The following is a 13,516-nucleotide window of genomic DNA, read 5'->3' on the forward strand; positions in this document are numbered from 1 at the left end:
TGTTGCCAAAAAGTAATATAAAAGTCGTAGTATAGCATATCCAAAAAAGTCATGAAAAAGTCATGGTATAGTATGTCAAAAATAGTTGAAGAATTGTTTGTTGAAAAAAGTCATAAAAAGAACGTCATACTATAGTATGTCGAAGAAAGTCATGATATAGCATGTTGAAAAATGTAATAAAAAGTCGTAGTATTGTTTGTCGAAAAAAGTCATAGTATAGTATGGCACAAAAAGTCATAAAAGTCATACTATAGCATGTCGGAAAAAGTCAAATTATAATATGGCCAAAAAAGTCATAGCATAGCATGCCGAAAAAAAGTCATGAAAAAGTCATAGTGTAGGATGTTGGAAAAAAAGTCATAGTATAGAATGTAAAAAAGGTCATAAAAATGTATTATATAGTTTGTCTAATGAAGTCATACAAAGCATGTTGAAAAAAGTAATAAAAATGTCAGTATAATATGAAGGAAAAGTCATATTATAGACTGTTGAAAAAAGTATTTAAAAAGTTAGAGTATAGCATGTTGAAATAGTCATAAAGGTCATAGTATAATATGAGGGGAAAAGTAATAGTAGTGTGTCGAAAAAAAATCATAAAAAAGTAATAGTATAGCTGTGGTGGAAATTTATTTCATTAATCTCAAATATGGCTAAATATTTTATTGAGCAGACACTTATAATAATTCAGCTGAATGGTCAGAGGTCAATCCCGATGGCTGTTTGGGATTGAGTATATATGTTTCACAAAAACTGAACTGCATCTTCCAGCTGCACATTATCTCCACACACCCTTCAACTAAGATGTTCAGGCCTCGTCAGATGCAGCTGTGTCTGCTAGGTTGAGAATGGAGGCGTAGGTTGCGGCTGTAGTGGGCGGCTGTGGCTGTGGCAAGTGGAGAGCAAGGTAGTTCGATACCCGGCTTCGGCAGTCGATGTGTCCTTGGGCAAGACACTTAACCCCAAGTTGCTCCCGAAGGCTTGCCATCGGTGTGGACTGTATGTTGCATGAATGTTAGTTAGAGTCTGATGGTGGCACCTTGCATGGTAGCCTGTCATCAGTGTGTGAATGAAATGATATGTAATATAAGCTTTGAGCTACTGATTGTAAGTCGCTTTGGATAAAAGCATCTGCTAAATGACTGTAATGTAATGTAATGTAGGTTGCGATCTCTCACAGCAATCAGGATTACAGCAAGTTACACATATGATACATTTGTTTGGTCCAAAACTAAAATTAAGACCAAAGACATTGCAGCATAACAGTTGAATTATGGTCTTTCGCAACATCTGCATGCACACAATATTCAGAATTAAGCGATACAAGTTACATAAAAAAGAACAAACTGATAAAATACCACCACAATGCCCCCTTTTGGCCAATCCTATGGCCAATTATGTATTTACAATTTATCGAAACATCAAGACATATTACCCAAAATGGTTTACATATGCACATCATTAATCGTTCAGGTAAAATCATTAGCTGTTTTTCTTGTTGTATTTAATTCCATGTTGTAGCAAGCTAGGAAATGTTAATATGGTATTTCAACATGGCAAGATTTACGTAGCTGAGGTGGAACACAGACATCAGACCTCCATCTCTGTTGAACTGTATAAGGAGACAAAATGCCTGTGAGTTTTGTAACAAGCAATAATCAAACAACTTAGACAACTTGTAAGAAATTCAACCATCCAAGTATTTACATTATTCTCACAAACATCAAGAATCAACTGTCAATATAATTGATTCCTTCATCAAGTAAAAATAAGAAAGCATTCACTATTTTGTGAGATCAGATCTCTCAGCTAGGTGTGCCTAGTTTGAGATCCACTGACTATAATATGGTGGAATTTCTAAGAAGCTCATCATTTGTTTCTTATTTTGTCGTTTAGGCACAGTTTCAATTCCCTGTATTTTCTTGGGAGGGATGGTTTTGCCCTCTTGGGAGGGATGGTTTTGCACCCCTCACCAATCCTGTGTCCTGTCTCCTCTAGGTAGAGCGAATTGCAATTTTGACAGGCTAGCCTACTGACCATTTGTAAGTAGAAAAAAAAAATGTAGGACAATTCTATCTTATCTGCATGCTTCTTCTGTGGGACTGCAAATTACGATATCATTAACATATTTTAACAATATTGGTAAGTGTAAATCAGCCAGATTGTCTCTCAAGGCACTGTGAAATACCCCAGCGCTTTGTGAATATCCCTGGGGACAACGGGTCCAGGTATGTCTTTGTGCACAGGTATGGAAAATGAATGCATTGGCCAAGTCTATGACGGAAAAACGGGTTGTGTCTGGAGGGATAAGTGACAGAACGGTGTGTGGATCAGAAACTTGAGGCGGGTGCACCAAAGCATTAACTGCTTGTAAATCTTGGACAAATCGCCACTCAGTTGGTTCCCCCAGGTTTCGAATGTCCTTTATCAGAAAAATTTGGCGGTGCAACGGTGAATCATCACACTCGACTATTACAACAGCCTCAAAAACAGATGTAATACCATCAATAGCCTCTCGTTTCAGGGGATATTGCTTCATGCATGGGTGTAAATCAGACTTTGGGTGAACCACCAGAGGTGTCGCACCCCTCACCAATCCTGTGTCCTATTTATGACATAGGACTGTGTGTGTTGATCAGACACAAGTTCAGTAACTCTTTTTTTACTGTTGAGATTGATGTACATCTTATTTTGTAAAGCGTGAGTGGTGTTGGTCTGATTTCCAATGTGTGTACTGCATGTAAAAGTCTGTAACTTCTCCATCTGCTCCAATTTCCAGGTTAATACAAAATTTGTCATTCTTACGACGAAATGATTTCTCACTGGTTGGGATTCTTTTTTCACAATTCTAGGATCGGAGCGGAAATCTCGAACCCTGTCTGAGGACAGCCTCTCCACTTCCAGGAGGAATCAACTATTATTTGCAAGCTTCTGACATCAAAAGGAGTCCAGATTACTCTTCTGATCCCATCCTCATCGCCAAATCATAGAATAGTATGTTGAAAAACATCATGGTACAGTATGTCCCAAAAAGTCATAAAATAGTCATAGCATGTCAATAAAAGTCATATAAAAAAGTCACAGTATAGTGTGTCGAAAAAGGTCAGTAAAAATTCATAGAAAAGTATATCAAAAAAGTATATTATGAAAAGAATCAGAAAAAAGTCATCATATAGTATGTTCAAAAAAATAGCTCAAAAGGTCATAGTATAGTATGTCGTTAAGACTCCTAAAAAAAAGTTCTAGTATTGTATGTTGAAAAAAGTAAAAGTATAGTATTCCTAAAAAATATCTGGAAAAAAGTCATAGTATGGTTTGTTGAAATAAATCATAGTATGTTGAAGAGTCCTAAAAAAGTCACTGAATAGAATGTCAAAGTATTTTGCAAAAAAGTCCTCAAAAAACATTAAGTAAAACAAATAAAAGTAAAGCACGTCAAAAGAAAGCCATTGTATAGTATGTTAAAAAAGTTATGGAAAATAGTTACACTACAGGAAAAAAATCGCGCTATTTTAAGTTTAAATATAGTGTCAAATTTGTAGAAGAAAGTCTTCATTGTGTTGAAACGGTCCTCAAAAAAGTCACAGTATAGTATGTTGAAAAAAATCATAGTATAGTATTATGAATGAAGTCCTATAAAAGTCTTAGATTAGAATGTCGAAAAGGTTGGGGGAAAGTCAAACTATAATATGTTGAAAAAGACATATATATAGACTTATAATTTATAAAAAGAAAGATGGTCTAGTAAGTCCAAAATAGTTATAGTATGGTATATCAAAAAGTCATAAAAGAAATCTTGGTATAATATCTTGAAAAATAAGTACAATGTATTGTAGAGTATTTAAAGAAAGGCACATTTGTCTTAAAAAACAACTTTTTTGACTAACTAGTAATTTTTTAGTGACATGCTATACTATGACTTTTTAAACAAACTTTTTTTGACTTTATTATTGCACACCAAACTTACATTTGTGTGATACTTTACTCTCAGTTTGGATGTTTTTAAGATTTTCTATTCCATAACTTTTCCAAAACTGTTTCCTAAAAACTTGAGACATTCATTAGGCGTTTAGTGTGTCACATACATATATTCATTTTTATTAGACGCAGCCTCACAAGCTGCAGAGGTTTGATTAATTGGGCTTAGGTCTTGATTCACATTCTGTAATGCTACAGTTACAAATGTGGTACGGGAACTCTTTAAGTGGAAATAATGGTTTTCAGCCCTTACCAACTCCCAAAAAATAACCAAGTTACATAAGGATTTAACTTTACCTCTTTTATTTTAACAACAGAATTTTCTGTCATTCTGCTGACTCAAAAATTGTAACTATAAATGAAGACATTGTAATTTTCTTTTTGAAAAACATGAGCCACTATACCAAACTATCAAATTGGCCTGACTTCTGAATTACTGTATACCCTTATGGTAATCATCTAAAGCAAACATGGCTATATTCTGTTGCTCTTTAGTAAAAGTTAACATGTACTGGTCTATTTTCTCAGTCTTAGTGACATCTGGTGATACTCATGCTTTTCCCCCCAGTAGCTTGCACAACAGAAATTAGCAACATTGTGGTCTAAACTTGCTGTTTTTCATACTGTGAAAGTAGGTACAATTAATAAACTTGGTACCACCATGTGTTATACCAGATCTACTGCCACTCTAAGCATGCTTAAAGTAGGTCTACTGTAACCCCTAGTTATTATTAAGCAGAACTTTTTTGATTCCATTTCAACAAGTCCCCCTCCCCAATACTAACATTATAAAAAGGGCTTTAGTTACATCAGTGGCAAAATACAGCAAGATGGAAACATTATTGAATAGTGCTCAACCTTTACATTTTGAGTGGAAGACCAAAAACAATAGTCTTGTTAATTAAAACTGATTAAGGACAAAGTTAAAGGTCCGAGTCTGAATGGAAGCACTGATATTGTTTTAGTAAACAGCATAATCGTTGTTGGGTGAAGATGAATGCTTTCAGAAACAATGTCAAACTGAATTCTCACAGCTGAAAATTCTTACATGACCTGAAAAATGTCAATACCTCAGAGGTAATGGTGGCAAAAGCATGCAGGCATTGACAGTATATATATCAATGTGTGAAGACAACTCACAAACACACAGTGACACTGAATCAGTTGTAGTTTATACAAATATTTATTCTTCCACAAGTCTCTTCAGCCACAGTTTAGATGATGCCAATCTGTACGGAACAAAAAGGACACAAATTACTCTTATGTTCATCAACACAGTGAATACATCTGTACCTGCACTCTCTGGCATCAGTGGTTCCTTTGAATGCATCATTAACATTCAGACATTATAAAGTTAACATCACTTGCACAGGATTGACAACTTCTGAAAACAAATACAACCATAATGTTGACTTGAGTTCAAAACACATTACATCTCCTTCCCCGTTAAATGATTAAAGACTCACCTTGTTAGCAACATCCAACGCATCGTAATCTGGTGCGAGACGAACGTATGCCTTCTTCTCACCATCGGGCCTAAACAATGAAAGAGGCTTAATTAAAATCCATGTAATCCAAGTTTGTATTTGCAATGTAAATTGCTGTTTGTGGACTTATGTTAACATTGAATTATTATATGAAAATTTGTCATAAACCACATGTAATGTCTAAACATGTATATCCAGTCTCACAATCAATCACTGAGACCACTCACTCCTGAACCCAACTTAAACTACTTACAGGCTTGAATTAGTAACATTATATTAAGGAGTGCACAATAGTGTCACCAGTCCAGTAATGAAATTTCCAGCCAGACATCATGAAACAGGTATTCAGGTCAGACAGAATTAAGTTTTATACCTGATGAGTGTGTTGACTTTGGCGACGTCAATGTCGTACAGCTTCTTGACTGCGTGTTTAATCTGGTGCTTGTTTGCCTTGACATCCACAATGAATACAAGTGTGTTGTTGTCCTCAATCTTCTTCATGGCAGACTCTGTTGTCAAGGGGAACTTGATGATGGCATAGTGATCCAGCCTGCAGGAAAAGATATACATTAGGCCAGTAATGTATAAAGCATCACACTTTTCACAGACCTGTTCATATCAAGTTTATTACATAAGAAAAACAACACCATTGTTTGTTGTAAATCTTGTATGAACATTTTCTCTAGGTGCATCAGTTATTTATAAAGTTGGAATCATGGTTTTCATACTTTGATCGCATTACCATCATTTGCACCAGTTTTATCCGCTGCATTTTTCAGCACTGTAACTCACTTGTTCCTGCGAGGAGCACTCTTGCGGGGGTACTTGGGCTGCCTGCGCAGACGCAGGGTTTTGGGGCGACGGAAGGTGGGAGAAGTCCTGATCTTCTTCTTCCTCTGGCTGTGTACGCCCTTGAGCACAGCCTTCTTGGCCTTCAGAGCCTTTGACTTGGCCTCAGTCTTGGCAGGGACAGCTTAAATAGAGAAACACAGTTTATTAGACTTTTGGTCAGCAGTCAGTACTCCTCCAGTCTGTCAAATGATAATAAACCACTTTAGGGAAATTATAGTCCCTTTCTATCTCAATTTGCCATGTTGCACTTAACAGTTAAATCAATTACAATCAGTTCTTCAATGAAAAGTAGAGCTCTGCAAAGTTTACTTCTCCCTTTAAGAGGTGTCATCAGGTAACTATATTTACAAGTTAGAGCAAAAAACAATTTTCACTTCTTTATAAAACTACAAACGACATCTGCCTGATTTACATAGATGATTAGTGTGATCTAATCAGTAAAAAAACACTTAAAAAGGACAAATGACATAGTTTCATGATCTGTTAGAGGCAAACAGTATGCAGTTTACTCCACTGACACATGGCTTGTATTTCTACAGCAGCTTTAACTTCCAAAGGTAACATCACGTGTAGCTTATGCTGTTAGCAGCAGATGCTAACATCACGGAATAGCTAAGACCTACACGTATTACATAATAACTACTAAGACGTGTTATATATACAGAGCTAGCCATGCCAGTAACAGACTAAAATATTAAATCAATGAAGTAATAGTTGTAAATAGGCAGCGTCTGTGTGCACAGTGCACGCTAGCATTAGCTTAGCATCACGTTCTAGGATACATGCCGGGGAGATGGTCCGTGTTATCTACCGATTTAGACAGTTACGAGCAATATCCTGACATTATATACATCACTGTCAGTTTAGCCTTGTATTTCGGTGACATCTAAAGTATATTTGAAGCTATGTTGGTGCTAAATTGTACGAATAATTCATTAAAAATCATAAGATTGACAAACCTTCCTTCTTCACCTTCGGTGCCATGTTGAGAAAGGAAGGCTGAACGGGGTCTCTTGCAGTATAATGCATGGGCGAGATCTCGCGTCAGACGTATCGCGATAGTTAAGAAAGCTGAACTGAATGCATCCACCCCATAGACTGGGCCATATCAGAGTTTATCAGCAAGGTATTGAAGATAGATTAACTTATTTATTATTTGTTAAACCGTCTGTATATCAAGTTTTTGGTGGTGGGGTGACCTTAAAGCAACTAGATGAAAAATATATTTTCTTTGAACTAATAACATTTAAAAACATTTTTAGTTGGAAATTGCTTTGAATAGAACTATTTGAATATAACACCACATTTGGTTATGTAAAATGTAAGAAGGCTTTGTTAGCTTATATTTTGTTATTTGTTAGATATGGCACAGTATATGCTGAGCGCTTCAGATGCTCATTTGTGCCCACTGCCATCAGACTGTACAACAACACCCTCCCCCCCATTTGGATATACTGTACTTTTTTTAATTTTATTGTATAATATGTTTTATTTATTATCTTAATCTGTTTATCTGTTTCTCTGTAGTTGAGCTGCTGTAACACCCAGATTCCCCCCATGGGGATCAATAAAGGAATATCTATCTATGCACACAATGTATTGTTTTGGGTTTGTTTTTACCCATCTAAAAGAGTGAACCATCATGATCTTTAAAACAGGATCATATAGTTATAATGAATAGCATTAAATGTAAGGTACCATTTTGAATTAAGAAAAAAATGTAAGAAATATTTTTAAAGCTCAAATCATTTCAGCCATTTTCTTATTCTAAATGACTGATTTACTGTGTGTATGAAAAAGGGTATCAGTAAGCTGTAGTACCATCCAAGTCAATTATTATAAACATATGAAGTATAATTTATCCTTTCAATACAGTGAATATTAGGCCACTCTAATCAGGTTTAGTGGGGTGTGGAGGGTCAAATTATGCAACTGTTGGGTTATGTTTCCCCATCTCTCTCACAACTGCCTTCAATAAGTTTCATTTTCATCTTGTTCAGTGTACAGGAGTCTAGCTTGTTAGTTAAATATAATCATTCATCACTCATTAAAGCCTTAATACCTTGAGGAATGCTTGTTAAAATGTTTAGTCTGTCACAAGTTGCAAGTGAGCCAATGAGCCGTAATAGAAACAAAACATATATAAACTGTTTATTTTATCCTCTGATATTACAAAGCACAAAAGTGAAAATTGGCAGTAAATGAAAAAAATGGACGTCCTTCTTCGTATCACTCTTGTACCGCTTTCTTCTGGTCCTCTTGTGGCTTCACTTTCTTCCCCTTTCTCCTGGTAGACAGTTGGAAAAAATGGTGTAATGTCATATCAGTAAAGAACAATGTCAGATAAAAAGACATTTTTTGGTTCTGGTTTACAGGCTTTTAATAGCATAAATATATATAAATACATGAGGGTTTTTGGAAATTACACAAACACCTTCCTTACTTTTTTAACTTGACTCCAGAGGAAGTCACCGCCTTCTGCAAAGCCTTTTGGGGCTTTTCACTTCCCCCGTCTTTCTGTGTTTTATTTCTTCTCTTCAGCTCCTGTCCTTTTGCCTTCTTTTCTCCTTTCTGCTGCTGCACCGCTGTTTGAGATCCCTTTCCCCCTTTCTGCTCTCCACCCGCTGCCTTCTTCTCTCCTTTCGGTCCTTTATTGGGTGCTTTGCCTTTCGTCTTCATTAAGAAGCGAGGAGTTGTGCAAATGGTGCTCCTTGTGGGGGGTTTCTTCTCAAGTCTCCGTTTCTCTTTACTAAAAACAGACAAATACAGATGGAACCGACCAGATTACAACCATATTAATAAAATTCATCAATTTACCAAGAAATAATAGATTGAAAATGTCTTTAAAAGGTTAATGTGGAACTTCAGTATCATCATCCATCTGATTTACCTGTGTATTTTTTTGAAGCCAATCATGTAGTCGGGTACAGGACAGCCAGCTTGTTTTATGACATTAGCGATGCTGTTAGAAAGAGATGCAAAGAGAAATATATTCAGAGAAATGTGAAAAAAACTTGCAAAACACATTACATTTTGGGAGCTTGCAATATTAACTGTGTCTGGACTCCCTCACTCCTTTCTGCAAGCTGCTCATGTCCTGCACTTGTACCCAACTTGGGTTGGATGTGCACACTGTTCCGCTTCTTTGCTTTTAGCTACTTGGCAAATATTGTGAGGAAGCTATCACTGCCTGCCATTAACTTACCTGACAGTTGTGATCGTAGACATACCATAATGTAACCATAAAAACTAATATCCAGAGTCAAACACACAAATAAAAGCTATACATATATCCAGGTACCTGCGGAGCAGTGGCTTGTCATTTTCTGTGAAGAAGGTGATGGCCTTCCCCTGATGTCCAGCTCTACCAGTCCGACCTGAGGAGCAGCAAAATGAATAAATGAGGGAACTGATGAGCAGACATGAAGAGAAAGAGGAGAAACACATGAAAGACGCAACACAGGATTAAAACCGCAACTAACGCTTTACCTATGTTGTTATTAGTCGATTAATCATTTAGCTTGTAAAATGTCAGTTGCAAGACTCCGCCAAACTTTATCAAAACCCAAAAAGGTATTGAATTCAGAATTGAATAAAATGAACAAAACAAGCAAATCTTTATTACATTATAAATCATGATTTATCATTAAAAAATAATGACAGTGGACAAATAAAATAAATCTAACTAATCAGTAAATGGTTTCAGCCCCATATAGGTTGATTATACATAAAAGCCTACCAATGCGGTGGATGTACTCCACAGAGCTGGTGGGGAAGTCGTAGTTCAGCACGAGGTTGACTCCTTTGAAGTCGATTCCTCTGGCAAGCAGAGCCGTGCAGATCAACACCCAAATCTTACCAGACCTGAAACTGTTCACTACGTTGTCCCTCTGAAACACAGAAGCAACAGAGGAGGATAAATACAGTCGCACTTCAGTGGCACAGAGAGGAGCCCTAATACGGCGTATTAAGTGTCTGTGTGTACCTGCTGCTGTGTGCGGTCTGCATGGATCACGTCTACATTGATGCCTTCGTACACCAACTCATGGAAAAGCTCCCGTGCTCTGTCTATAGACTGCACAAACACCAGCATGGGAGGCAGGAAACCCTGAAAATAGCAAGGCGGACAATCTCAGTTTTTACAGAAACAGAGCTTGTATTATTAAAATTCCTTTAACAAACTTGAACAAGCTTGAAAAGTAACTTTTCTGGAGTGTTCTTACTTTTTTGATGATATCCCTCATGGCCACCAGTTTGCCGTTCTCCGTCCCGACAAACAGCAGCTCCTGTTCCACCGATTCAACTGCCGTATTTCTGAGAAGATGATAAATTAATATTATTACGTGAGAAAGGGATTTTATATTTAAAAAAAATTAAATTTAAAAAAAAGACGTAGTTCTACATGTAGATTATCACCTGTGTCCAATGTTGACAGACACCAGGTTGTCGAGGTTCAGACGGCACCACTGCTCTACATCTTGTGTGCACGTGGCGCTGAAGAAAGCCCTCCGCACCTTTGATCCAGAACAGGCCAGAAAAACTGCGGCTAGCTGCTCTCTGAAGCCGGTCCTACCGCCCTCAAACAGCTTATCGGACTCATCCACAACCAGCCACTCCACACTGATCACCAACAAAAGACAACAATTAATCTCCCATTTCCCCCCCCCCAAGATTTGCTTGTGTGGCATGTTTAAATGATTTGCTTTGCATGTCTTAAGAGGAAGCAAATGCATTTTTAAGGTTTACATGAAACATTTACGGGGCACCTTTAAGAAAAAAACATTAATATTCAGTGTTACCTGCTGAGGTCGAGAGCTGGAGGATCCTGCTTGAGAAGGAAGACGAGTCTGTTTGGAGTACTGACTAGGATATCTGCACAAAAATGTAAGGGGTAAATAGTGAGGTAAAGGCCATTCATGTTCCAGATTTGAATTCTTTCGTGAGAACATTTTCCATTTCTTACCGTATTTCTTGTTTGACTGTGGTCCATACTTCTTGGCTGCCAGAGAGGCTTTGTCTATGATGTGAACTCTAAATCCTACTCCCTCTGACATGCGGAGCAGCTCTCTGTAGGTCTAAACACAAAACAACAAAACTGACTGAAAAAGCAGGCAAATGTGTGTGATCATTTAACAAAAAGTAGGTGAAACTCCCACTGTATTCACTAGGGATTAAAACCCAGAAGCAAGTGTCTTCACATCTCCGTCCTTGGTATTAAAAGACATGCTAAATATCAATAATTTAAAAACTGGACTGGACAGCTTATAATGGAAAATTCAACTGGAATATTAAAATGAACACAAAAAAGCGGGGGTAATAGTAAACATGGCGTGTTGTGTACCTGGTTGGCCAGTTCTCTGGTCGGGGAGATGACCACAGCTCTGAAGCCCAGGTTGGCCGGCTGCTGCAGTTGGGCGAGCAGCGGGAGACAGAAAGCCAAAGTCTTTCCTGATCCTGTGGGAGCGCAGGCCAGGAGGTCCCGACCCTGACCGAGAAACAAGACACACGCAAATTATCACTTAACCACCGTCTGTACGTTACTTAGCAACCACTGGCTGTGTGTGTGTGTGTGTATCTGCACTCACATGCATCATGAGCGGTATCGCCTGCATCTGTACGGGCGTCGGGGAGTTCAGGCCTGCCTCTTTGAGGTTCTGAATGACACGTGGGTTGAGACGATACTCGGATTGGAGGTCCTCAAACGTGCACACAGGGTCAGGTACGTCACAGCCGTGCACGTTTATCCGGTGTTGAGAGCGAATACGATTGACCTTAAATCAAAATAAAGAAAATTACATTACACAGGATATGAATATGATTCTTACATTTGTCAGAATCACGTAAAATCTATTTATCCTTTTCTTGTGCTGTAAATTGTTCCTTTATGGAAACCTTTTCCTGATGAAGATGCTTCAGCCTCTTCAGTGAGGATTTCTCCTTCCCATCACTCGGCAGAGTTTGGATGGTTCTGTCTAATGAGGAGGTCCAGGTGATGCCGCTTCCCCTCATGTCTTTCAGTTGTCCGCCAGCAGCTTCAGTCAGAGAGAAAACAGCAAACAGCAGTCAGTCTCCAACATGGACAGCTATATAATGTTTGTTTTGATCACATACACACTGTTTGATTTGCAACAATGCCCACAATGGACAAATACAACAGTGATGTTAGAACGACCTCTGTATAAACATGCAAAAAAAAATGCAGAGCTCAATAAAATGCCTGAGAGTTGACATTACATATTGTCATGGGACCCAAAAAACTAAAAATTCATCATAAAACCAAACACAAATTCACAGTAGTAATTTTTAATGTCAAGCAGCCGACTCTATCCATCCAACACTTGTTGTGTGGTATAATACAGTATATCAATTCCATTACTGATTTGTCAACCAATCATTTTCTTAGTTACATTCTTGAACTGTTTTTGTATATGTTTTGTATATGTGTCACACAAAATTTTAATACATATGGAAATAACCAAAGTCAGCTGCTTAACAGTTGTTAATGTTTAATATGATCACATCCTTTACCTTCCACCTGGTTGCTTTTGGTCCTTTTCTTTTTTGTGCTCAGGTCTCTCTCTTCATCCATCTGCTTCCTTTTGCCCCCTTCACCAGAATCTCCACTTTCACTTCCAACCTCATCATCATCATCATCATCATCACCACCACCACCATCATCATCCTCCTCCTCCTCCTCATCCTCATCATCCAGTCCTGGAGAACTGCTCTGGGATGTACTGGTTAATCCTGTGCCAAAGTAATCGATCGCAGATAAAGCATTTGAGGACGCTTCTCCTACGTGAGATCTGGCGACCTGTAAAATAAAACAAGAACAGTCCCCATCAGTGCAAACGACACGTGTGTGAGAGACTGTCCAACCAGTCTTCTTTTTAAATAACTCATTTAATCATCACACAGCCCCAAAAGTAGTGCATCACACTTAAAACGACAGGATGAACCGGGGGCAGCAAAAAACACACTAAAACCGTGACACGTGGTGTTATCAATCACACTTTTTCATCCGGTGTATTAGCTACAAAGTGTTAATTTTACCTTAAACCGAGCAGCGTCTTGACCAAACCTCTTCAGGTCAAATTTAGCTCCAGCTCCGAGCTTCCGAAACAACTCGAAGGCGTCCATTCCTGCAGCAGCGTGGTCTGTGCGCATCCAGACATCACTAGTCAACATCCGCATCATCCACC

General features: G+C 38.0%; 2 protein-coding genes and 1 non-coding gene across 3 annotated transcripts; all 3 read right to left on the reverse strand.

Moving 5' to 3' along the window:
* Positions 1 to 5,139: 5,139 nt before the first annotated feature.
* Positions 5,140 to 7,358, reverse strand: rpl23a (ribosomal protein L23a). Its single transcript, XM_054625681.1, has 5 exons — positions 7,274 to 7,358; positions 6,255 to 6,435; positions 5,836 to 6,012; positions 5,442 to 5,511; positions 5,140 to 5,204 (listed from the first exon to the last, which is right to left on the reverse strand). Exons 1-5 carry the CDS (start codon positions 7,341 to 7,343, stop codon positions 5,190 to 5,192), a joined length of 513 nt encoding a protein of 170 aa, XP_054481656.1. The 5' UTR covers positions 7,344 to 7,358; the 3' UTR covers positions 5,140 to 5,189.
* On the reverse strand, positions 6,148 to 6,217 carry LOC129114100 (small nucleolar RNA Z17). Its single transcript, XR_008532421.1, has one exon. It is a non-coding gene; the product is annotated as a small nucleolar RNA Z17 (small nucleolar RNA).
* Positions 7,359 to 8,464: 1,106 nt separating the features above from the next.
* Positions 8,465 to 13,516, reverse strand: ddx52 (DEAD (Asp-Glu-Ala-Asp) box polypeptide 52). Its single transcript, XM_054626020.1, has 15 exons — positions 13,368 to 13,516; positions 12,843 to 13,128; positions 12,207 to 12,346; positions 11,900 to 12,085; positions 11,656 to 11,799; positions 11,278 to 11,389; positions 11,114 to 11,186; positions 10,731 to 10,934; positions 10,538 to 10,628; positions 10,300 to 10,422; positions 10,054 to 10,204; positions 9,616 to 9,691; positions 9,205 to 9,276; positions 8,758 to 9,063; positions 8,465 to 8,601 (listed from the first exon to the last, which is right to left on the reverse strand). Exons 1-15 carry the CDS (start codon positions 13,509 to 13,511, stop codon positions 8,544 to 8,546), a joined length of 2,166 nt encoding a protein of 721 aa, XP_054481995.1. The 5' UTR covers positions 13,512 to 13,516; the 3' UTR covers positions 8,465 to 8,543.

This window comes from Anoplopoma fimbria, chromosome 24 (genome assembly GCF_027596085.1).
Source record: "Anoplopoma fimbria isolate UVic2021 breed Golden Eagle Sablefish chromosome 24, Afim_UVic_2022, whole genome shotgun sequence".
Lineage (NCBI taxonomy): Eukaryota > Metazoa > Chordata > Actinopteri > Perciformes > Anoplopomatidae > Anoplopoma > Anoplopoma fimbria.